This window comes from Etheostoma cragini, chromosome 22, assembly GCF_013103735.1.
Source record: "Etheostoma cragini isolate CJK2018 chromosome 22, CSU_Ecrag_1.0, whole genome shotgun sequence".
NCBI lineage: Eukaryota > Metazoa > Chordata > Actinopteri > Perciformes > Percidae > Etheostoma > Etheostoma cragini.
In genome coordinates, this window is record NC_048428.1 from 6,887,196 (window position 1) to 6,913,210 (window position 26,015).

Sequence of the window (26,015 nt, forward strand, 5' to 3'; positions counted from 1 at the left end):
TCAAACAAAATCACACCATTGTTTCTTTATATATTAATGTTTTAATGATAAAGAATGCAACATTAATGCAAGACAAAAATGCAAATATGATAATATAAGATTACTGTATTTTTTAAAGAGATCTGTGCCTCAAGTGGGGGGGCACAAGCATTTTGGGGGGCGGGCCCGGCCCCCTATGGCCCGCCCATAGCGACGGGTGTGCTGTACATATTAACAACAGATCTATTAGAGAATGAGACCTTATTAATGGCAGAAGCTATCTTTATTTTTATGCTTCTGTTGTGTTCTTTAAACCCCAGATGTTGCAAAGTAGAAAGTTCCTGTCTTCCGTACATGTTTTGAGGTAGTACCTCTCTTGGGTAGTGGGTTGTCTTTCATATTTCATGAGGGGGACAAATCTAGCTCTTCTTCTTTTATGTGTGTGACACACACGTCTGGTATACAAGTGATGACTCCTATTGCTAAGCTGATGATCAGTAGACAGTTGAAGACAGTGTTCTGTGGCTGAGCAGCCGTAGAGGGATAGTTACACCAAGAGGGAGTAACACAAAAAGACCAACTCGGGGGATACTCATTTCATTTATCTAACTCAGACTGCTGAAGTTTCATGTGAGCTTCAGCTTTACTTTCAAGATTCAAAGTGATTCAAGGTTCAAGGTTTTTATTTATCATAACAATAACAAGTTATGCAATGAAATGCTTGTATCCCGTCCTTCCCAACAGTGCAACAATAAAAATATTAATAGAAAGGAAACTATCTAATAATACAAATAAAACAACCTATAATTATATAAATAACAGTTCAACACCAAAGTCCAATGGTAGATATGAAGTACAGTGTACAATGCAAAGATGCAGTCCGCATGAAAATAACAGAAGGCAAAGTCCAGGGTGGCTATGTAGCTTTATACAGTGTAAAGTTAATTGCTGCGAGTTGAGTAGCTTGACGGCTCATGGGAAGAGGCTATCCCTCAACTTGTTGGTCTTGGACCGGATGCTTCTGAGCCTTCTGCCCGATGACAGCTTGCTGGTCAGTCAATGATCCGCTTGGCTCTCTTCCTGCACCTGTCGGTGTGGCGATCCTGCAGGGGCGGCAGGTTAGTCCCCATGATGCGCCCCGCCGTTTTAATCATCCTCTTTCAGATGAATTTAACACAGAACGGCAACCAAAGTTAAGTATGAATTTAATCCCTTTAACTATGGAAATTAATGTGTTTGGGTGTTGATCTTGTGGTCCTGCAGGCAAGATCCTGGTGGATGTGAGTAACAACAGGAGGGTGAACCAGTATCCAGAGTCTAACGCTGAGTATCTGGCTTCACTGCTGCCAGACTCTATCACGGTCAAAGGCTTCAACGTCATCTCAGCCTGGGCCATGCAGCAGAGATGCCCAAAAGACGCTAGCACACAGGTACAATCAGACATATTAATTGCTTTGAAAATAAATGAATGAAAAAACTTTCATGTAGTTATGGCCAAAGGAAGCTTCATGAAGCATTGTCTTTATTTTCTTGGCCCGCTAGATGTCTCTCCTGATGGCGGTTTAAAAAACACTTTAAAAAATCCTTGCTATGTCAAACTCAGCTTATTTTACACCCCTTTTGTTTCTGCATTTAGTTTCAGTAAGTTGAAATACATCTGAATGCATTGATAAGAATTGGAACAACCTAAGTCAATTTCAAGACTATGAGACATAATGATTTGTTAGGATCTGTCTTTTCTTATGGTATAACAAGGCAGCCCGTTTTTGCAGCTGGCTTGCTTGCTCTCTGAAACCTTCATTCTGTTCAAATTAAGGCACGGATTATTTAAAAGATTATTTCCTATACAGTGAAGCTCCTGAAATAATCCCCCAGCCAGCCAATTGTCCTTATCAGTGGTGTGGATTATAAAACTACAGAGCACAACGTATTTTCTGCCATTATGAAGCTTCTTAAAGCTAAAATAAAATGCATGAGTTTCACGGAGGACTTCTGCCATCAGGAATATAAAGGAATCTTATTACATAATAGTCAAAATGGCTGGAAAGTAAATGCTTCATTGTTATACATGTTAGAAGCCCCTAGAAGCATGGTTTGACATTTAGCGGTGCTCTAAGCAATGGCCTGTTTTTTAGGCTACAACATTTGTCATCACATACAGCAAACATCTCTTCACTATCCACTAGCTGCCTGTCCCCTAGAACACACTGTAAAAAACATCTCCTCACTAAACACTGGCTGCCTGTCCCCAGAACACACTGTAAAAAAAAATCTTCTCACTATCTGCTAGCTGCCTGTCCCCAGAACACACTGTAAAAAACATCTTCTCCCTATCTGCTAGCTGCCTGTCCACAGAACACACTGTAAAAAACATCTCCTCACTAAACACCAGCTGCCTGTCCCCAGAACACACTGTAAAAAACATCTCCTCACTATCTGCTAGATGCCTGTCCCCACAACACACTGTAAAAAACATCTTCTCACTATCTGCTAGCTGCCTGTCACCAGAACACACTGTAAAAAACATCTCCTCACTAAACACCAGCTGCCTGTCCCCAGAACACACTGTAAAAAACATCTTCTCACCATCTGCTAGCTGCCTGTCCCCACAACACACTGTAAAGTAATGCGTCCCTGTAGACAGCCCAGGCCCCACAAACATCCACCATGGCTATAGTGCCACTTGGCTAGCCACGCCGAAACACTTATTTATGAACTTTAATTTTCAATGGAACATAATCTCAAAATAAAATTACTTAATTATAAAAATAATAAATAAACTTATCTAGTCCTTTTGATGGTTAAACTTAACTCTCATCGCTGCAAGATGCTCACTTTTTCTGGCTAAAATCCACTTCCATGGCCCCTAAAAGAACTGTCATCTGGTGGTGACTGTACCCGGATCACAGTCACCTACTGACAGCTGAACAAATTGCCGCTGGTAACCTCTGAGTTCTGTAGCGGCTAAATACAACTAGCAACTGCTGCTCAGAATTTCTCGTTCTATGCCGCACTAACGTAGTTTAGAATACTTTTATTGTAGGTATATAATAGATGGTCTATTAGTGAAGAACATACTGTACTGTATATTGAACATACTGTATATTATATAGTGAATTAGTGGGAAACACTTTGTCCCCCCCAGGAGAAAAATAATTTAACAGGCAAGGAAACGTAGACCAGAAAGTTGGAAATCCCGCCCATCCTTCCCGGACCGGACTAGTAACCAGATTTTTACCACTAGATTTCGCAGCTTGGTTGTCTTTACCCTATGTCTAACTAATCTTCCTCTCTGTAACCCTGGCTCTGTGTAGGTGTACATCTGCAGTGACTCGGTGGAGGCTAGACAGCAGATCATGGAATTAGCCCGCAAGCTCAACTTCTTGCCGGTGGACATGGGCACCCTGTCCTCTTCGCGGGATATTGAGAACATTCCCATACGGTTATTTCCTGGCTGGAAGGGCCCCGTCCTTGCTGCTGTGGCCCTCTCCATCTTCTTTTTTGCTTACTCTTTTGTACGAGATATCATCCACCCATATGTGAAATATAAGCAGAGTGACTTCTACAAGATCCCCATAGAGATGGTGAACCGGACACTTCCCACTGTTGCCATCACTCTCCTGGCCCTGGTGTACCTGGCAGGCCAGCTGGCAGCCGCCCACCAGCTCTACTTTGGTACCAAGTACAGGCATTTCCCACACTGGCTGGAGGGCTGGCTGCAGAGCCGCAAACAGCTGGGCCTCCTCAGCTTCTTCCTGGCTGCTGTTCATGTCCTCTACAGCCTCTGTCTACCCATGAGGAGGTCTGAGAGGTACCTGCTGCTCAACACTGTCTACCAGCAGGTTAGTGCCATGTCCACAGTCACACAGTGTGTTTACAAGCAGTATTCAGGTAAAGGCAATACCATTGTTTCTCATGGGGGGTGCCACATGCACCCCAAATGGGGTGCCACATGCACCCCATTTTAAAATGCTCGCTCCTCGGTCGTTGCATTAGCATTAGCATTAGCGTTATTATAAGGTGACCAGATTTCCCAGATAATATCCGGGGACATTTTCAGCTCAAAAACATATGTAACACCAAATCACATCAAGTTTTATTTTTTACTAAAACAGGGACACTAGACCTAGAGCTGTTCTCAATAGGAGCTGAGCCCCCCTAAAGGTCTGATCCTAGAATCACCCATGCTGCTACTTCATACTTGTACTCCAATACACCTCAGAGGGGAATGTTGTAATGTTTACTGAACTACATCTATCTAACAGCTTTTGCTTTATTGCTGGATTGTTTCTGCGACAGCTCATTGAGAATCGGAGACAATAAAAAACTATCTAAAAGTATTTTCCTTTGACAGTGATGCAGTATTAAACGAGATTGCTGCAGTCGGCAACAGAGAAACAAGATACAATGTAAGTCAATAGGATATTGGTCCAACTTATATTTACGTTCATAAAAGTGCTTGTTTTGCTACTGACAGACTCAGTTTAATATGCTAAGTGTCTGACAACATTATGGACAGGATTTCTAAGGAGTTCGACCTTTCTGTTAAAGATTAAGATCCTTTTTTAAAACATAAAAAGTCTGCAAAATTGCGTTCGATAAACCCACCGGACTCCACGAAAATAATCAGTGATTTTAGCATCGTAAAAAACATCTCTGAGTTCTGAGCAGCGCTGGCTCTGGCTGTCTTGAGCCTGCATGTTTAGGGTGTGCGACTATCGGCTACGTTTGGTCAGTGTTTTCTTTCTTTCATTCCAATTTCAGATCTGTCAGTCACAATGAAAACCGGGGACATTTCTGGGGATAGAGCCAGACGGGGACAGGTCACCAAAAACCGTGGACGTCTGGTCACCCGACGTTAATATAAACATTATTTCAGACCCGGGGGGATCCATATCACAACAAAAACATACACAAACACAAAAATACAAAATACAGAGCCTTCCACAAAGTTCAGTGACTAATACACAGAGATGTTTCTTAATGGTTCCATATTTTCGGCTTCATTGAATACACTTACCCTGTAGTAGTACACAATGGTATGTGTATTGTTTTGATTAAAATGTGAATTATTTTACATTGCCTATTTGTTTCTATTTCTTACGGCGTCTGTACGGCATCAACAGGGGTCGCCATCGTTGTTTATGTGTGTGTGATGTCCAAACTGTAACTGGGAGAGTGCGAGTTGACGACTAGTTAGTTACGGGTTTGACTGCCGTTCCAGGGACTTTCACGGGTAGAAGGTTGTGAAAACAAAAGTTACGGGTTGCCTGGATCGCAGCATCAGACTGCCTCCTAAACAGCTCACAGGGAAAATGGCAAGAGAGTGGGAGGGTCATCACACCACACATAAAACAACAAGTGAAGGACGATGATTGGGATTAATTGCATCTTTAGCATTCTCTGTGTTATTAGGTCCATGCTAATGTGGAGAATGCGTGGAATGAGGAGGAAGTGTGGAGGGTGGAGATGTATGTTTCCTTTGGGATCATGAGTCTTGGGCTCCTGTCGCTCCTGGCCATTACCTCCATTCCCTCGGTCCACAGCACGCTCAACTGGAGGGAGTTCAGCTTCATACAGGTACAAACATATTCCCATGGGTGTAGGAAGCAAAGGAAATTATGGGTGGGTCCTAGTAGCACCTTGGCTTTAATACCAACACATGGCATTTGTACAACTAGCCTCTCTCTTTGACCAAGATTCAAAGAGCTGCAAACAGTGGTTGTTTGATGTTTACATTATTGGAGCTAGCTAGCTAGCCTAGCAAAAACGTCAGATAAGTGTTGACGTTAGGGTTTTCATACCTCACGCATTGACCGTGAGACACACGCTCACACGCCACACCTTGTATTTCTTACGCTGAGGTAATGCCTACCAAGTTGTCCTGCTACAATGTCCCGGTAACGTTGTACATTATGGACCAGGTGCAGACACGCGGAGAGAAGTTTCCTGCAACCACCACATATTGTTTGCCCCTGTGTTAAACCACCGTGTGGCAATTTGAATCACATGTTGCCTAGTAACAAACTTACGGCCGCCGTATGGCTGTCACTACCAGATGTGAGTCGGGTGCAGATGTAAGTTGCTCAGATTTAAAAGGTTTACAGCATAACGTGTCATACGGAAATTTGTAAAATCCATAAAATGATAACTTTTTCTCATTAGAAACATTAGCAGAAGATGGAAATCATTTCAAAAACGTTTTAGCTATCTTTGAATGATTGATTGCTAACGTTAGCTCAAAACATCAGTCAAGTGTAAGCCTTTGTTGTATTCTATTGCTAAATTGTAGCCAGTATTGAACAAACTTTTACAGAAGTCTCTCATTAGGAACTTGTAGGCTACTTGTTGCAAAGTGATGCATGCGCGACTCACATGTGCACTCGACTCACAATGGGTTGCGACACAGCAACCGTTCATTATTAAGTTAGCAACATAGACGCGCAAACACACAGAGAAGGTAAGTTGTAAGAAAGCTTGTCTAACATTTTATAATATTAACTTCAGAGAGGCCAGAACATTTGGCAACATAGCCAATTCGTGGCAAAATTATTATCTAATTTACAACTGAAGTTTTGGCTCAGTTTGGCTGGTTTACGTTATCTGAAACTTAGGGAAAGGTTGGAGAGTAAGGTAAGGACTGAAGATGTATTTCTACATTTTGTTTAACATGTTACAGTGTAAAAAGTCTTTCTAGCAACCTTAAGACTACATTTATTAAAGCAGAGTGCTCTGGATTTTATTTTAATAATGTTCAATATCCTGTCAAAACATAGGCCCACATTAATCATTGAATTTGTCTTTTTCAAAGATGTTAGGGAAGAAACAAGACAATATTTTTTACAATCCAGGCACCAAAGGGTAAGCCCCCTGAAAAAGTTGCCAGATCAGGAGAGGAGACTCACATACAATGGTTCCACCGCTCATGCATATGACTTGGGGGTATCAACACTTGCATTTGGGTGCTAGGGGTTGTACTATAATTGCCTCCATGAGCTGGTTGTCACAGCCACTGCTGCCGCCTGTACTGTAACTGCTAGCCGTGTTGGCGAGCGTGTCAAATGCACCTGTCCTTTCACGCAGAGGCGGAGCGAGGGGCTGGCTGCTAGGGTTCCAGAATGTTTTTTCAAAAGCCCTTAATCTTTTAGGTTTTTAAAATAACTTCAACCTTGTGTCAATTCCCCTAAGTCCCTCTGACTGGAATGGCAAATCAATGAAGATAAAAGCAAGTTTATGCCAAATTTTCTACCCCACCTAGAGGGCTTTAAATTGACACCCATCAACCCGCCAAATGCGGGTGAAAATTAACTTTGGCAGGTAACTAGCCATGTGATGAATGAAGAGAACAACTGCAACTGTTTGAATCGGAAACTTAGAAATGTTGCCAGATAAGTAGTTTTTGGTCGGTTCTGTAAGTTTAGCATGGTAATTTAATCTTTATCTGGCAACCCTACTCGTAGTTCTAATGAACACTTAAGTTGTGGCAGTGTACAACCGCTGGCTGCACGCCAAGCTACACTGAAAAAGGGAAGATGCATTGTAAAGTCAAGTTAGTTATGTTGCTGCTTTTGCCTCTTTTTTGGTGTCAGGGGTGAAAATGAGTCATCCTCAACATTTGTTGTGTTCTGGTTTCAGAATGATGAAGACAGTTGGAGAGCAATTAGATAAAAACCAGGCTTCAGGCTCTACAGGATTGTTTTCTTTGGCAACTATCATGTGTTTCCAAATGATGTACAAATTTGTAAGATTCTTTTCTTAAATGGCTTATTTTAAATACAACAGCCTACATGTCTAGCTGAAAGAAGTAGACCAATAAACACTTGACAGAACTGTTTGGATTGTTTCGAGTTTTTAAAATGTGAGAGATTAATATGCATTGGGTACTTTCACTTAAAGTAAATTTCTCCTGGTGATTCTTACAGACTTCTACTGAAGTAACATTTTAACTGTAGGGCTTCTACTTCTGACTGAGTGTGTTTACAGTGTGGTATTAGTACTTTTACTTACAGTAAGTAAAGGATCTGAATACATCTTCCAGCGCTGCTGACATGACTTGCTGGCTTCCCTCTCTTTGCTGTATGATCGCAGCAGTTATATTACTGTATGTACCATCATGAGTCTTCTTGTCCCTGCTCCAGTCCACTCTGGGCTACATCGCTCTGCTCATCGCTACCCTGCACGGCCTGCTGTTTGGCTGGAAGAGAGCCTTCGAGGAGGAAGCCTACCGTTTCTACCTACCCCCCAGCTTTGTGGTGGCCCTGGCCTTGCCCGTGTGTGTCATCCTGGGGAAGGTGCTGATGCTTCTCCCTTGTGTGGCCCGCAAGCTGCACCAGATCCGCCGGGGCGTGGACAGCAGTCACTACCGATGCCAGCGCCTGGAGCCAGTGGGCTCGGCTGCCCACGTTTCACCAGAAAGAGTCACCATCATGTGATCGCTGCCGCACAGAGCTGTCACACACTGCCATTAGCTGTTCTATTGAAGCAAATGAACACTATTTATTTTCATTTTTCTCAGTAAAATGGCAAATTACCCGTACTTTGTTACTGTGAGCAGTTTTTGCTAACGTGTGAATTGGGTACTTATAAGCAATTACCATACTGACCTTGTTTGCCTATTATGTTTCAGTCTGTCCACCTGTTTTGAAAATGGCACACAGAGAGCGGAATCGGAAAACTTCCGCAGATCCAGGCTATTATTTTACCAATACTTTGTTCCCGTCTTTGTGCTCTGGCAGACAATATGCTAATACATATTCTATGGCTTTGAAGAAGCTTTGTTAAGTCCAGGAAAATAACCCTGATGATGTCTTGTTGATGCCAAGGATGATGGAGACTTTAGAGACAGAGCGCATTAGAGTCTCCCAACAGGGTCAAGTTTTTAAAAGCTGGACAAGTTGGACATAATGTTAGCTTGGTGTCAGGATCCTAGGGTCTCCCCATTCTCTCTGCGGATTTCTCCCTTTTGTCTATATTAAAGCTCAATTTTTCAGGTTGGCAGCTTATAAAAACGTATGGGTTCTTTACCCTATTGGTAGTGAATATCACCACACAGCAGCTTTTAGGCATTTTCTGTTGTTTGCTAGCAGATTAAATTGATAAGGAGAGCTGAGCGTTGTTTCAGACCCTAACCCACAGAGTCTCTATGGATTTATAGCAGACAGCCTTGAAAAGGTGTGACTGTTTACCAGACAGGGGTGGTCTGATGAAAAGACAAAATAAACATAACGAATTGCATAATTGGCAGTTTAGGGTTCAGGTTTTTTTTCGACATCTGGGCTTCTGCTGAAAATATTCTATTTTCTCAATGTGCCCCTTGTGAGTCCAACCCTTTTTATGTAAGTGCAATACAAGTATTCTTTTAATTATATTCAGTATTTATCTTAAAGGTTTGGTACATTTCATGAAATACACATTTCTTCTCTCTTCTTTAATTGTGATTTTATTTTCTTAAAGCTCAAAACTAAATAACACTGAATTGAAAGATGTGTAAGCCACGTAGAATAATTTACATATTCATCAGGTCGGGCATATTACTGGTTACTATTATCTCTCTCAGTGCTTGAAATTGTTCTATTTTTTATTTTTTTTGGTGACGCAGAAATGTTTCAAGGATTTGTTGAGTGTGTTCTGGTGTTCTCTGTGTGCCAGGCCCGTAACACTGGATGTGGTGCCCATGTGTCATGCTCTAATTAGTGAGTCATGGCTTAGTTTAAAATTAAGCATTGAATTTAAATTTTGGCAGATTTTGATGCCATAGTTTAAGAAAAATGGCTAAAACAAAGTCTGTTAGAACTCTCAAAGTAAATGAGCCGTGGATAGTTTGAGTTGTCAAATGAAACGACAATGAAGGGTCATCTTTGCAGGAGTAAAACTTTAAAACTGTTTTTATTTAGAGGGACCTATAATATAGTGTGATGCTAATGCGTACAGTTTAAAAGATTTATTTTCTCTCAAAAAGGGAAGAACTTCTGCCGTTGAGTTGAAATAACCTCTATACATCCAACTCCTCAAGTCAACATTGGTTTCCTTTATACTACGGAGTATCTGCTTTTTGACACCAATAACAAATCTGCATTGTAAAGAATACATCCGTTAGTCTGTAGTCTGTCTTGTTTTAAGTGATACTTTAAAACTAAACGTGAGAATAAATGAATAGTTTTACCTGTAGCGGTGTCGGTTGAGAATTTTGTTTCAATGAAGACTTTCTGTTTTGACACAGTATTCTTGCAGTTATTTATTTTATGGCACAACTAGGTGCTGATGCAGTTAGTGAAGCTGTCAAGTCGAGAAGCCAAATACTTCAGATGACCTTTTCAGTGTATTTATTGTACTGTATGTGTAACATTCCATTAGCACGGCTCTGTTTAGCCCAGGGATCTTCAACAGTGGGTCCGGGATCCCTAGGGGGTCCTCAGAGTGAGCGCAGGTGGGCCGCCAAATAGTGTGTCACATACATTAATATGAGTGCAAAATTTTAATACCAAAGATAAATTTGCCTATTTGTGAAAACATATTTACACATTGATGATAAGCTTCCTATAAGTAAGCTAGCCAATACAGAGTTAAACTTAAGGTGTCACTGTGCCTTCCAGATGGATGTTTAAGATAAAAAATTAAACTTGATGAATAAATAACAGCAATTCCTTTTCATCCATTCTGCCCAGTTTAATATGCAACTCAATTCTATCTATCTATCTATCTATCTATATATATATATATATATATAGAAATATATGAGGTAGGGGGCCCCTACTCGATCTGTCTTTCAGCTTAGGGGTCCTGGCCTAAAAGATGTTGAAGACCCCTGGTTTAGTGTCTCAGTGTGCTGATCTGACTTGTTTGCCCTGCTATCGTGTTAACAGTATGTCAAATAAATGCAGCTGTTTCTTAGAGCAGGAAGATGATCGGTGAACTGAAATCCTCCCGTCCCTTTACTGGCAATACAATGCAGCAGTGGTGTACAGTGACTGTAACAGGAAATCAAGCAAAAATGTTATGTTACCTAAGGCGTGTCTTGTTTTCAGACTGTGGTGAAATGTGTATAAAAAGCAATGGTTGCTGCAAAATATTTTTGTGTTTTCTGTTCTATATCTTGCCAGTTATTTCACCCAATCTTAGAGTTTTATTCAAATTTCATCTCTTATATCTATATGTGTCAGTCAGAGACTTGTTTATCCATGGCCACGCAAGCCAATAATTTTTTTCGATAATGTATTTAACCTTTATACGGGACACCGCATTGGGACATACAAGGGGGCAATTGCAAAAAAGTTATATTTGTAAATCCAGGATAACCGATAAAGCGAGGCTTGATCTAGTCTAATCTACGCATCCTGGCTGGTCGAGCCAGGCTAAAGTCTTTCGGATAGATGCACCTTCACAGCTTTCTTAAACAGAACGCAAGGTCTGCATTGTATTTTAATGCAGGCTAATAATAATAATAATAATAATAAGGTAAAAGCACTGCTGAGTAGGGCACCCAGATAAGCTCAGTGGTTAGAGCGGGTGCACATGTACAGAGGCTTGCTCTCTCTCCCCCTTTCACACATCTTCGTCTGTCTGTCTAATAAAGGGAAAAAAACAATGCTGAAGTTGATTAAAAGAGGAATTAAAAAACATCTATTCCAAATTGATCTTAAAGCCTTAATTCAAAAATATTAAGAAAATCCATCCTTTTAAGGACACCAATTTTCTTTGTAAATGAATAATGTATTGTAAATAAATAAATGTTCTCCCCTAAAATACAGGGGGCATAAGTACTATACACACCCCTATGTTAAATTCCCATAGAAGGAGGTACATTTTCATATTAAAGGCCAGTTATTTCATGGATGCAGGATGCTTTGAATCCTGATAAAGTTCCCATGGCCTTTGGAATAATCGTTCAAATGTGTCAAATAGTTAGAAACTTTTCCTAAATATAGAAAATTCACGCATGCATGTAATATGTTTTGCCAACATCCACAAAGTGGATCGATTTAGGTTGTAGTCGCCCATTGTCTTCAACTTAAATTAGTAATAAAAGATGTGTCATTGCCAGTAACAAAGTCAAGCAGGGCTTTTAAGAGCTCTTGTACAAACTGTAGTGAGGAAAGTAATGTGTATTTAAAAAGCTTTGGGATGTCCTTTGTTATTGTGGCCTCCATGTTTTCACACACCTGATGCTGTAGGTCACGCCCAACAGTTGGTGGCAGTACTGCAAAAAGTTGTTATGCCAGAAGACAAAATAACAGAAAAGAAGAACATGCCTCCAACCCAGAGACTGTTAATACAGTTTAGGATCCAATCATGTGACACAAGAAGTTGGAAAATTAACGTAATCACACTGATATTCCCAGTAGGAGTGAATGCACTGTTGGTTTTTCTCTGCGAAGTTGTTTTAAATAGCTCTGTAGAACTGCTTCTTGGAACAGGGCCCAAGGACAAAGAGCCCCTTCAAAAAGTGAGATGTTCCTGGCTTTGAATGCACCTTACCATCTGTGTTCTTGTCCTCCCAAAGTCTTAATTCACTTCAGGTAAGGAACTGAAATAAATGGAGGTTGGGTTTGTCTTTCTGACCTGTGCATGTTAGCCCTGAGACATACTGGTGACCTGGGAAATCATGAAAAGAAGAGATGAGATGCCAAATGCACAGTATAAAATACTTTTAATGAACCTATCACACTTAAATCTCACATAACAACATCGACATCTCACATTGTGGCAAATAAAACTATTTACAACACATTTGGTTGGTTTAAGAAAAATGGCTAAAACAAAGTCTGTTAGAAGTTTCACAGTAAATGAAGTGTGGATGGTTTGAGTAGTCAAATGAAACGACAATGAAGGGTCATCAGTGCAGGAGTAAAACTTTAAAACTGTTGTTTGTGTAGAGGGACCTGTAATATAGTGTGATGGCAGTGTGTTCACTTTGGCCAACAGTACATTTTAACCAACGGTAAATCTAGAAGGAGGGGTTGGGGGACAGTAAAAGATCTACTTTCTTTCAAAAAGTGAAGAACGTCTGCCATTGAGTTGAAATAACATCTATCCAACCAACTCCTTAGGTCATTTGATTTCTTTCTAATAATCCTGCCTTTTTGTCAACACGTATAACAAATCTGCATTGGAAAACAATGTGCAAATACATATGTTAGTCTGTAGACTGTCTTGTTTAAAGTGATACTTTAAAACTAAACCTGACAATAAATGAATCCTTCTACCTCTAGATACGTTGTTTCACAAGACTTTGCACCAAATTCCACTCAAATATAGGACATTTTAAAGATTCCTTTCTTTCATACTGCTAAGAAAACAAGTGTCCAGTGTCCATTCTTCCATCATTACGAGCCACTTCAATTAGGCACACAATTACCAACGCTGACGCACAATACATTTTACTTGAGTCTAGTATGAAACCAAAATGCATCAATCCAGGCGGAATGAGCGTTGCAAAACTCTTTGAAAGCTGTTTTCTATTACAAGACGTGTTTTGTCGTGGGTTCTGCATCCGCCGAACTGAACCATTTTATTATTTTATGGTAGTCTATTAATTTAAATAAGGTACATTCTATTTCCGCCGTAAAACAAGGCACTTAATTGTTGGTTTATTAAAACCAGGTTCGGCATTCAACTTTTCAAAGTTGTTTCTATTACAATAAGAGTTTAGTCGTGTGTTCTGCACGTGCCGAACTACACCATTACATCGACGTATGGCAGTCTACCAATTTTAATGATAAAGAATATTCTAATATCGCCGTAAAACAAGATGGCACTTAATTGTTTGGTTTTCAAACCAGGTTCGGCATTATGGTGACCATCAGAAAGTGGGTAGTTCACGCCTCCTCCTGGGCCGACACATGCCTTCTAAAATGTTCCTAAAACATGTCCCATTTTATGAAACGCACATCTGTGCCCCGTTTATAAGAAATAATAAAAACGTCATACGTTGGAGCGCAGCTGCTCCAGGTGAGGCAGCAGCTCCTGGGCGCTGGGTCTGCAGCGGCCATCACCGCTCCAGCACCGGCCAAGCAGAGTCCTATACAGCCGCCCCCGCTCGGTGCCAAACACCGGTTGGTCCTGGACGGACGGCCGCAGGTTGTGCGCCACCACCGCGTAGAGCACGTGCTGCCTGTCGCCGGTGTAGGGCTGCTCCCTGGTGATCAGCTGCCACAAGGTGATCCCGAAAGAGAAGATGTCCGATTTGGGAGACAGCCCGTCGCCTTTCAGCAGCTCCGGGGCTCTGTGCGTGTACGTGCCGCCTACGTGGCTCACCTGCGGGCTGATAGCGCTCTCTTCGCACCCATGGTCCAGCTTCACTGAACAGCCAAAATCGCAGATTTTACACACGTCTTCACAGGAAACCAACACGTTGGCTGGCTTTATGTCCAGATGCACAACACTGTGGGAGTGCAGAAAGTGCAAACCGCGTAGAATGTCTGCGGAGTACCTGAGCCACCGGTCCTCCCCCAGGGGTTCCGTGCATCCGTAAATGATCTGCTGCAGATTTCTGTTTCCCACAAACTCCATCAGTACCGTCCCGATGCTGCTTTCATCTCCAAAATCCACCGGCACGCAGGTGGTCGCCGCGATGACGCGCACAATGTTGCTGTGGCGCAGGTGTGCCGCGTTCAGCTCGGCCCAGAAGCTCTGCCGGGACGCCAGCTTGTTCTTGGTGCACTTTTTGACTCTCTTCAGCGCGACGGTATCCCCGAGGTACTCCGCCTTGTAGACGGAGCCGAACCCTCCGGAGCCCACAGGCTCCACAGAGCGCAGCTCCTTCCAGTGGATCACAGTGGACCAGAGCCGGCTGGCAACTTTGCTGTGGGGCCGCTGAGCGGGGACGTGTAAGGTGTTGCCGAAGGAGTATTTGGCCAGCGGGCTGCTACAGGTCCCGAGGTCCAGGGACTGGTTAGGCAGCAGGCGGGTTATGGGGATTGGAGACGGCATCGTGCGTCGTGGAGACTGTTTGTGTGCGCAGCCTGAAGTCTGCTGAGGACTGATTAGCAGCTTCTTCTTCTTCTCTTATTTAATGGCGGATTGCTAATAACTTTTAGGTGCATACCGCCACCTACTTTACTGGAGTATGTCACATCATGTCAGAGTTCAGTTATTCTAAATTCTACTCATCAACCCTGCGTCTTTTAAAAATGTAAGTGATATTAAATATTGATAGTAAAAATCACGGTGATTCTTATCCCCTCTCCTTCTCATTCTGATCCCATTAAACCCATCACAACACACACACACACACACACACACACACACACACACACACACACACACACACACACTAAAGCATCCAGCAACACCGCCACTTAGTGTTGAGGAGTGTGTAATGCTTTCTGTTTGGGTTCAACAAGTTCATCCCGATGGTTCAACTCAGTTTACACTTTCTGCAAGAGGGGAGGGCGTTGTAAAACGAGACACTTTTTTTTTTTTAATTCTCTGATAGTAAAACACACTAATATTTAGCCTATATGTGTCAAAAGTAAGTACCACGTGTGTGCTTGCCACAGGCAACCTTAATAGCAACTAGACCACTTTGTGCATTTTATAGTTTAGGAAGTTTAAACTGACAAATTGGACTTGGGATGGAAGGGGGGAGGTGCACTGCCGAGAAACATGTAACACAGCTCAGAGCTTGTGTTTGCCCTGTTCAATCTTTTTCACTGAGACTTTCCCAGCGTGCAAAGACCAGATGATCACATTCTAAACACAACTTCAGGGTAAGATGGGGATGATAACACCATCTGTTAGATCCTACTACTCACACCACACTAAAAAATACTCTGTTTAGCAGGGCTGTAAACCTCGAGTCCGGTCTTGGACTCAAGACCATTTTTCTATGGTCTCGGACTTGTCTTGGACTCGCTAGTATCTGGACTCTGACTTGTCTCGGTCTTGGCCACTGGTCTTGCACAATATGGCTTTTGGTCTTGACCGAGTCCAGGTGTTTTTATCATGTTGATAATAATATTGGAGGGAAAGTGAAGGATTGTCTTGATACTGTCATGCAAAAGACCTTTTTCTGTCCTTGACTCGGTCTTGACTAGGACGCAAACTTTTTTGGACTCGGTCTTGTCTTGGACTCGAACCTCTTTGAACTCGGTCTTGACTTGGACTTGACTAGTCCTGGTCTTGGACTTGTCTTGGACTCGACTAAGGTGGTCTTGACTACAGCCCGGCTGTTAAGTAAAAGACCTGCATTCAAAACGCTACTCACAAAAAGTATTCAAAGCAGGGTAATGGTCTAATCATCTCAGCTGGACTTGTAGGCCGTTATATGGTTGGCTAGTACACATCATAATAAAACATCAGATCGCACAGCCCAAGTCATGTGAAGATAATGACCTCTTCTGAAGAGTCCATCATGTTTTTGTAATCCTCCATGTCCTCCTTGGCTACTAGTAACTGTGTGGAGTCGGGGTGGGGAGGTGAGGGGCCTGTGCGCGTCAACAGAAGGCTTGTGTCATGTGGTCGCGCCTACAGTGCTGTTGTCATTGCTTAGAATTCCTCATGGGGGAGACAAAAACTACGTACTGTAGCTTTAATTCTTGACACCATGTCCACGTTCATTACATGTCCGGGTCCCCTAGGGAAGGTAGGTAGAAGGTAGCCATAAGATCCATCATCTACCCATTAAGTTAAGCTTATGGATTTACTGTGCAACATTTTAACATTAAAACATGATGTATATGTACTGTATATATACACTGTATATATAGATATATAGATATATAAATATATATATAGATATATATGTGCCAACAGTTTTTATTTGAAAAGCTTATTGTATGCATTATAAAAATGTTTTAAAAATGTATGCATAAAGGCTTTAGGCTTTAACCCCATTTTGTGGGTCCCTGATCCGTCTCTCTTTCAGCTAAGGGGTCCTTGGCCTTGAAGACCCCTGGTCTTATTATTATTATGGCTGATAGTCGAGATCCTAATAGAGAACTTGAACAGAATTTTTACATGCTGACTTTATTTCTGTTTCCTGGCCTCTGCATTGTGGTCCCCCTACCACATACCTAAAGTCTGCCAGCCAAACCAGGCCCCTCACACATTTAGATCTGGCCCACGTATCAAGTTAGATTCACAATAAATGTTGGGCCTCCTAGTTGCACGCCAAACCAAAAGGACGGTAACTGTTTTCAAACAGTAATTGTGCGACACTCAAAGCAGAATTTGGCAGATTTGTCGGCTTTGAGACTCAGAAATTCCCACAGAAGCCGAGAGTTTAGATTTTCAAACTGTGAGTCGGCAGTGTGGCAGCCTGCTTTTCGTGTAATCTTTGTTTTGCTGGATTTGCCAAACTCTATGATCGCAAAAGAAGTGTTTTGCTGACGTTTTTAGGGATTTGTCAGCCAAACTGTGAGTGAGAAGACTTTATGAAACACGTAATAAATAAGGCAGTCAAAGGTATTGGACTTTTTCATGATAAAAGCATGTTATTAAAATGAACATATATGGCTCTTGATGGGATTTTCATGGTCCTTAGTGAAACCGAGTTAGATGTTCTGTTAACGGAAGACACTAACAGTTTCCTGTTTATCTGTAGTTCTTCTGGGGATCACCATGCACAATCTGGGTCCTTGCAGATTTAGATCCGGCCCGTTTATCAATTTAAGTTATACAGTTTGGCCCGCCTAGTTGGGCGCAAACCAAAAACACAGGAAAGTGTTTTTTAAACTGCAAGTACGTGACATTCAAAGCAGAATTTGGCAGATTTGCCAACTTTGAGACTCATAAATTCCCACAGAAGCAGCGAGTTTTCATTTTGAGGCTGTGAAACAGCCTTGTCCTCATTTTTTTGCCTGATTTGATAAATTCTATGATGGCTAACAAACTTTTTTAGCAAACTTTTGAAGAGCTTTTCGGAAAAAAATGACTTTTTTAAAGTGACAAATGTCTGTGAAAGCCACAAAAACTCGGCAGAAACAGCGACAATGACAAAGAGCTACAATAAAAAAAGAAAGAAAAAAGTGACTTTTTCAATTAAACAAAAGCATGTAATTAAACCATAGACAGTTAAAGAAATGCACCAACAGATCCCGTTGCTCTGGACAGAGACCAGTGAAGGAGGTTAGGAACACTTTTCCGGTGTAATTTCAGTTAGCTTATTAGCTGGTTTGATTTGCATTGAGAGATGATCCTATGAAAAGATCCCTACGTATGGTGAAGGATTTCATTCTGATATTGGAAAAGAGTCTTAGACCGTGGAATCGATTTGGTGTGAGGTCGGCATTAGCCTACTAAGACAGAATCATAGGGAATGACACATTTCTAGGAATGACCAGACAGACCTGCAGTTGGATCCTTCTTCTTATGTTTATTAAACTTTCATTACATTGTGTAAAAAAAACACTGGAGTTGACGACTGCAGCTCTTCTCTCTCATAGCAGCAAGGTATGTAAATCAAATCAGGTTATTCTGCCAGACAATAAATAATCTGCCTCTTTGGATGATGTCAATGTTTAAAAAAACAACAGATAAAAGCTGCAGCATTCCTTTTTATTTCACACAACCTGTAAACACAGATATATATATATATATATATATATATATATATATATATATATATATATATACAGTATATACATATATATGTGTGTGTGTTTATGTGAATAACTGCCCTATATATTTTTTTTTAAATACAACAGTAGTTTGTAAAATAGATTTGAAGTAAAATATTGAGAATAAGCAGAGTCCATCATTGTCACTCGGATGGCATTGTTTAAATGCAACGAGTAACAAAAGCAACACGGCTGGACCGGTCCGGTCCCGTGGAGTTTTTCTCAGCGTCAGCACCGATGCCTTTATCTCTGCCGAGCGACTTTCACTCAGAGCAATGACTCTGTTTTCCCATCATATCACAACACACAGGTGGAGAGGGCATCGTGATATTACAGGCAAGTCTGTAAAAAGACTACAAATGTCACAGTACAATAAAATATATATATGTAGCTATATATAGTACAACCAGGCACACGCTCCCAACTGTTCAGCTAAACTGGATACTTTTGTATGTACAAATGATACATTTTAAGAACTAGAAAAGAAGTCTGTAGCACCTTTTTAGGAGCTTTAGAAGTATGTTAGCAGCTTGATCCAATACCAAAAATATATTGCAGTATTGCAGTGTTTTTTTTACATACACATTCAATAAACGGTCACTGGTACCACTGAAGCTTATCAAGAAGTTTGACATGAATTGCTAAAGGTCTGGGCCTCTCACTGAAGAGCATCTCCTGTCTCCATGGTCCCCCAACTGGGAACTTGTGGGAGACATTCTGGGTTTTTCCCCCTTTTTCATCCCCCCCAGTTTAGCTTAGCTTTAGAATCATGAACTTAATCTGATTTATTGGGTTTCATTGACACTCGGAAGACGTATAGGTCAAAGTTGGAAACTCAGATTTCCGAGCTCAGAAATCGGACAACCTCAGAGTACCCCGGGCTTAAAGTTGAACATGGCTGCCGCGTGCATTAACATTTGTGAAAGCTGTACTAACCAGGGCTTTAAATGAACTTCTTTGCCTGCCAACACGGCTAGCAGATTAGTTACTAGCCAATCATATTTTCCACCAGTTTTCTCCGTAACTAACTTCCCTTCACGGTTCGTCTTCTCCGTTTCAGCGTATCTAGTAATCGATACCGCACGCTAAGCGCGTAGCTGACAGTTGGACGGCACGCCATGACACAAGTGTTCATGGGAAATGTATGATTAGAACTACGACTAGCGTTGCCAGATAAAGATTACCTTTCCAAGCCAAACGCACACAACACTGCCCACATTTCTTGGCGGAAAACACACGATTCAAACAGACACAGTGTTGTTTGCTTCATTCGTCAACAGCTAAAAGGGCCAGTAACTTTCCAACGTTACCCGCCAAAATTAATTTTTTTCCCCCACATTTGGCAGTTGGCGGGTGTCAATTTAAAGCTGTGGTAGTAACATTAAATCATTAGCACTTACGTCGTACACACAGTACTGTCTAACTTCTATCTGTGGACATGTTACGCTTTGTGCTGTTTGTATGCACAAAGAAACAGCGTAATGGATTGTCATTAACTAGTATTTCTAACAATGGCTAACCTGGCTAGAGCTAACCCCGCAATGAAAAATCCGACTTGTAAATGGAACGCATTAAACTCGGGTGTGATGTCATTCCCAGCTCCGGCTTCTGAGTTCCGAGTTAAATGGAATGCGCTAAGATACAAGACTCCAATTCTGGATCTGCTTTCTCCAACAGGTAGAGATTTCTTTTCTTTCAACTTTTTGATCCCCAGTTTTTATCTGTTTCTTTTATTCTCCTTAGATAAAATCACTAGATCATACAATCCATGCAGTATGAGTTATAGATTGAGTTCAGACTGCACTTTGCTGATTGTATAAAAAAATTGTTTTTCATCCAACAGCTTTTCAGGCAAAACCCACTAAGAAATCAAGTATTATCTTTTTCATATAATGTCACAATGAGGTCAAAGGATGATAGAGGAGGACAAAACCACCCTAGGAGTTATTAAACATACAGTATATCTTTATGTTTGTCTTTTTAACAACCAATGAAAAGATGATATCCTTAAGTGCTATAAAATCGTCCATGTTAAGCTTCATTATTGGTTGTGCTCTCGCCTAAACCAGCGGTTGAATAGTCAAAGAAGGCCCTCTGGAATAGGCCAACAAAAATCTGTGTTTAAGGTACATTGTTTGTTAAAAAAAAAAAGAAACTCAATGAGATACACAGAACACTTGTGCAAGTAAAGCAAAAAATGACACTTTGATAGGAAAAAACACTGTCAAAATTGTACCTGTAAAAATAAAACATTTTATATTGTATTTACATGTTATTGTTCTCTAAAAGAGCTAAATATATCATCTATACATTTGTAATAAAGGTTTTAAACAAAAAGGTATTGGAGGAAATAAAGGCATTCAATTTACAAAAAAAGTGCTATGATTACAACGACCAAAAAGCAGCTTGCTAACATCTCTTGTAAAAACAACACACCCTCACAAGATAAAAAATATATAGCAAACTTCCATAAATGCTTTGAAACATTACACATTCAACTCTATATTTCACATAACCCAGACAAATATTGTGTCCATTCATGTCTCATTCAGGCAGAGAAAGAGGGAACTTAACACTTCTAGTTTATCATCATGTTTTGAATTTCAAAGCACAAAAACAATGTGAGTATGTGAGGTAAATGATAACACTATTGGGTTATATAGGAATCAAACAAGTCATGGAACCAAGACGCACCAGCTGTTGGTTGCTGTGGTGGAGGGAAAAATTATGAAGGTACAGAATGTACATTTTGCTATATCATGTGCAGTTCAATGTCTCTTGAAATTGTTAAAAGTGTGAAAAATAGTTTTGCAGATAAAATATGTCATTTTTGTGTCATGAAATAGTGTAAATCAGCTAACATCTGGCAAAACCTTTGTGACTTTTCATCCTTCAGTTGCCTTGTTGTTGTATGGCTGGGTTATTAATTGACATTTTTCAATGTGTTTCAACATGATACCATACTTCTACCAAAACAATATATTTACCAAGTTTGTCTTCAAAACCATGATTTCATTTTACAAAACAAGCAGAACCGTACTCAAAATGTTGAGCATGTATGTCATTCTTGGGAACCTCAGGAAAGCCACCCACAGCATTGCGCAGCCATCAGAACATTGAGTTTGCTGAGTTTTTACCGCGTTTGTTCACTTTTCAAAGTGTGACTTAAAGAGTAACTACTGTTTTTTTTCAACCTGGACCCTATGTTCCTATGTTTGTGTGTGTAAGTGACTGATAAGGACAACAATCCTTAAAATTGTTCCAGTTTTAAGCGTGAACGCTGTAACCGGCAACCATATACCGGGCTGCAATGTAACCCTATGGGGCAAATGTGCAGTGTCACTTTAGTACACTAAAAGTGTTTTCTTTCGCCACTGACAGGCTCAGATTAATATTATCTGTGTTTGATTACATTATGGGAAGGATCCATACAGAGATAGGCTTTTTAAAAACTTTAACAAGACCTTTCTGTTTAATCAGTAACAGCTCTGAGGTTGCTAGCACTAAACCCACCAGACTCTATTTAAAAAGTCAGTACTTTTTGCGTGTATAGAGCCAGCATATTTTCAAATGTAAATTGGTAGACTATGTGTTTATTTCAACCAAAACTAGAGTTGTGATGGTTGAAAAAGTGGGAAGACGACCCAAAACGGCTTTTCATAGTTTTATTTTATGATCTTACTCTTGAACAGAAAGGTCGACTTCCTTAGAAATCCATTCCATAATGTTGTCAGGCATATATTATGTGTACTTACACTATATTATATAGAATATTAATCTGAGCCTGTCACTGGCAAAACAAGCACTTTTGTGAAAGTAAATACAAGCTGGACCATTCACCCATTACCATACATTGTAGCTTGTTTCTCCACTAATCAAAAGTTTGATTAAAATCAGGAAGTATTGGGTCAAAGAAGAAGTTAAAAAGATGATGGATATCTGACCACAGCTTAGATGTCAGATTTTAGTACACATTTGGGTAATCAGTGCTAGACAAACATTTCAGTCGATGCCCAGCTCTACTTTGCTGCACGGTGATGGATGTAATTACGGTAACTGTATGAGACATGAGACTAGGGCCCACTAACCCATGACTAGCAACAGCTGGGAAGTAACTGCAATAGGACTGAGAACTAAGCCAAAGATAGCCCAGTTTGTGCCATAGACCTTAGCTGTAAAAGTTGTAAAAGCAGCAGTTGCATCTTTAAAGGTATTTGACCTCACAAATGTTTACTGTCAACCCAGAATGAAAACAGTTTGCCCAGGGTGAAATTATTTGAATAAAATTAAACGTTTTGGCTTTTCCCCTTAGGTTTCCATAGGGAATGCTATGTGACTGGATGACAGAGTGACATATGGTGGGCTGAAGTCACAAATGAAGCTAACCCAAACTGATGACGTTTCAAAGCAATGCATCTTTTGTTTGCAAAACTATCTCTTGAACCTATATTTTCCAATCAACAGACCCACTTATTATCACAGATGTATTCTGTATCTGCTTGAGCCAACACTTCATTGAAACTCCAAATATTCTAGCATATTGCTTTGGAAATGTTAACATCAGGTGTGAAAGGCTTTTCTATGGGAAACCATATATAAAAATATGATGTGCATCTCTTCCAACGCAGCCATTAATTGAGGCATTTTTTTCCATATGTTCCACATTTAAATCACATCAAACAGCTATTTTGTATTACATGTATTGTATTAAAAATAAGGCACAAATTCTGCTTTCAATATGACCAACCGTCAACCTGTTTCATTAGCAGTAAATGCCATGCTGGGTGGAGCTCTGCTTCATACAACTTTCAACTGTGCTCTAAATCTCTTAATTAACAAAAGACAAGCTCAATGGTAAAAAAGAACCAAAATACAATCTGAAAATGTTAAAGCAACATGATGTAACTGTTTTACCTTAAAAGATCAGCCTTAATATCAATTTAATGACGCACTTGACTAGTAACAGGGAGAATGGTGCCTCTGTTGTTCAAACTCAGCACTTCTAACGCCTGTGTTAATACCAAGGTCTGGGTGAATACTTAATTCTGATTGGCTGTAGGATGCCTATAAAAAAGTGTTATAGGACTCTTACTAACTGACTGTTTATCGTTGTAAATGACTGTGCTACATTAAAAGAAAAAGAAAATGTGAATCTATTATTTCCAACAGTGTTTGGTGCTTCAGTGCAGCGTAGTCTAAACAACACAGGAAGGCGCTAACACACGCGCTGCAGGACGGAGGTTCCACTGCCCCTCTGAATAACTGTGGACATGTTTTTACAACGTTTGTATGCACAAAGAAACAGCGTTGAAACAAACTGGCATGGCTAACAATGCCTAACCTGGCTAGAGCTAACCCCACATTGAAGAATCTGATTTGTAAATGGATCGCATTCAACATGGGTGTGACGTCAATCCTAGCTCCGGCTTCTGAGTTCCGTGGTAAATGGAACGCACTATTACTTCAATATCACAGGAGGTTTTCAGGCCGGGGGCAGGTTGTAAATGAATGGGGGCAGTTTCACAAAATGTTACACTTCATATACTATTAAGGCGTTCCACATTGCTCAACATAGCATGAGACAAAAACCAAAGAAGCATATTTTAAAGGTGCCCTGCCACACAAAACCGTTTTTCCTTGTATATTGAAAAAAAACTGTGGTAGGTCCATATGGTCAGTGTGGAATCATGTTGCCTGAGCTCGTTACTATTCATGAGCTCGCCAAGTTGCGCTAGGTAAAGGATACTTATAGCCAGGCTTCCATTGGCTAGCTGTTAGCCAATCAGAGTCAAACTGCTTAGCTCGTTGAATATCAATGAGAAAATCAAGATGAGACTTTTACATGCTTTCTATACCACGCTAGAATGGCTTGAAACAAGGTAACCAAGACATTTATTCCACAAACTATGTTACAGAGTCCATGGTAGAACTTCAGACATTAACACAAAGTAATGAAATATGTGAAGCAGGGCACCTTTAACTTCTATTCAGGGATAGGCAGTATTTCTGTATGTAATACATTCAAATACGCATTTTTTTTGTATTTTGTCATCTGTGTTTGAAGTACTTAAAGAAATTGTTTTCATATTTTTTTCTGTATTTTTGTATTTAAAAAAGTGAACATAGTATCAGCAAAAGATGGTGTGCTTGGTCAATTTCCCAGGCTTGTTCGAGAGCCATGAGAACGTATAAGTATAGCACCGTTATATTCGAGGTAGGCATAAGTCCCTTTTACCATTTTCACATTTTGTGAAAATGGTAACCCGTGTTAACTTGATAGCGAGCTGTCCTCAACGCTAACATTAGCTTTTATAAACTTTCTTCATACAGGCAAAAAGAATAGCGCAAGAATGTACAACTTCTGTTTGACAACATCGTCATTGAGCAGTAGAGTAGAAGTACCACCCACAGGAGTATTTTTTCGCTCTTATATCTGTAAACCAGAGAACGTAATGGTTATAATTTTCCTCAGTGTATCTTAAGCCTGGTGGTCCACCGGGCCTAAATTGCTCCCTACCAGGTATGAGTTGCCCCCACTAGGCCTAAGCCACTGGTAAGTATTTTTTTAATGTCTTTTTAAGACGTTTTTTTAATCTACCGTTATAGTGGGGTGGATTGGTTAGAACTAATTTCAAATCTCTAGTTAACTCTTAGCACTAACTTTATGTAAGGCCCTGTGGAATCTGCTTTTTAAATTCTCAAATTCCCGATTCTGTCCATGATTCTGTCATAACAGAAACTACTGGGCTCTACAGTAATGATGCCGTCAAGCTGTGACTGGTCCCAGCTGGGCCCACGTCCCAAAAAAGACACTTGCCACCGGGCTAAATAATCTTTCTTGGGGAAGCCCTGTAACGGTTGCGGTTTTAAAACACGTCGTTAATGCATGTTTGGTTAAGCTTTACTTTTGGTTACTCGTGTGATGCTGAAAATGACTTAGCTCTGTATGTTCTGTTTGACTCATCTCCCACTCCAGCCTGCCTTCAAGTTCCTTCCCGAGGCTATTTTGCAGCGGCACCATGGCTCCGTCCGGTGCTTAGTGCCGCCCAAGACGATTTAAAGAAATGCCAATAAAACAGAGCATGTTTTGCTCCCTTCCCGGAATGCTGTGTAGACTAGCCAGACCCTCCTCTGCATCGTAGAAGGTCTGGCAATGTGACTACTACAAACGTAACTATGAGTCACAATTGCGGCTTGAACAATAACCTCAGTCTCAGGAAAGAGATTCAGGGATCAAAGAGTCAGAGCGATAGCAGTGGCTGCATGTTGTGTAGCCATTTCTTGTAACATTTTCAAGTCTACTTTGGTGCCAGATTACAGCCCAGACAAACAGTTTCTCAGCTAAAATATATTCTAAATAATTGTAGGGGTTGGTCTTTAAGTACAGAGGAGAGGTGTGGTTACCAAATCTGTGTTACTCTCGAGATCTAAATAACTTCATAGAAAACACAAGAAATCTTTGTAGTGTACTTACGTATC

General features: G+C 40.7%; 2 protein-coding genes and 1 long non-coding RNA gene across 3 annotated transcripts; 2 read left to right on the plus strand and 1 right to left on the minus strand.

Moving 5' to 3' along the window:
* Positions 1–1,016: 1,016 nt before the first annotated feature.
* steap2 (STEAP family member 2, metalloreductase) lies at positions 1,017–8,861 on the plus strand. The gene is made up of 5 exons (XM_034862774.1): positions 1,017–1,071; positions 1,243–1,409; positions 3,294–3,821; positions 5,395–5,559; positions 8,118–8,861. Exons 1-5 carry the CDS (start codon positions 1,017–1,019, stop codon positions 8,409–8,411), a joined length of 1,209 nt encoding a protein of 402 aa, XP_034718665.1. The 3' UTR covers positions 8,412–8,861.
* A 4,200-nt stretch (positions 8,862–13,061) lies between these two features.
* Positions 13,062–14,981, minus strand: mos (v-mos Moloney murine sarcoma viral oncogene homolog). Its single transcript, XM_034861923.1, has one exon. It carries the CDS (start codon positions 14,905–14,907, stop codon positions 13,900–13,902), a length of 1,008 nt encoding a protein of 335 aa, XP_034717814.1. The 5' UTR covers positions 14,908–14,981; the 3' UTR covers positions 13,062–13,899.
* A 2,023-nt stretch (positions 14,982–17,004) lies between these two features.
* On the plus strand, positions 17,005–17,754 carry LOC117937750. The gene is made up of 2 exons (XR_004655234.1): positions 17,005–17,067; positions 17,600–17,754. It is a non-coding gene; the product is annotated as an uncharacterized LOC117937750 (long non-coding RNA).
* Positions 17,755–26,015: the final 8,261 nt, after the last annotated feature.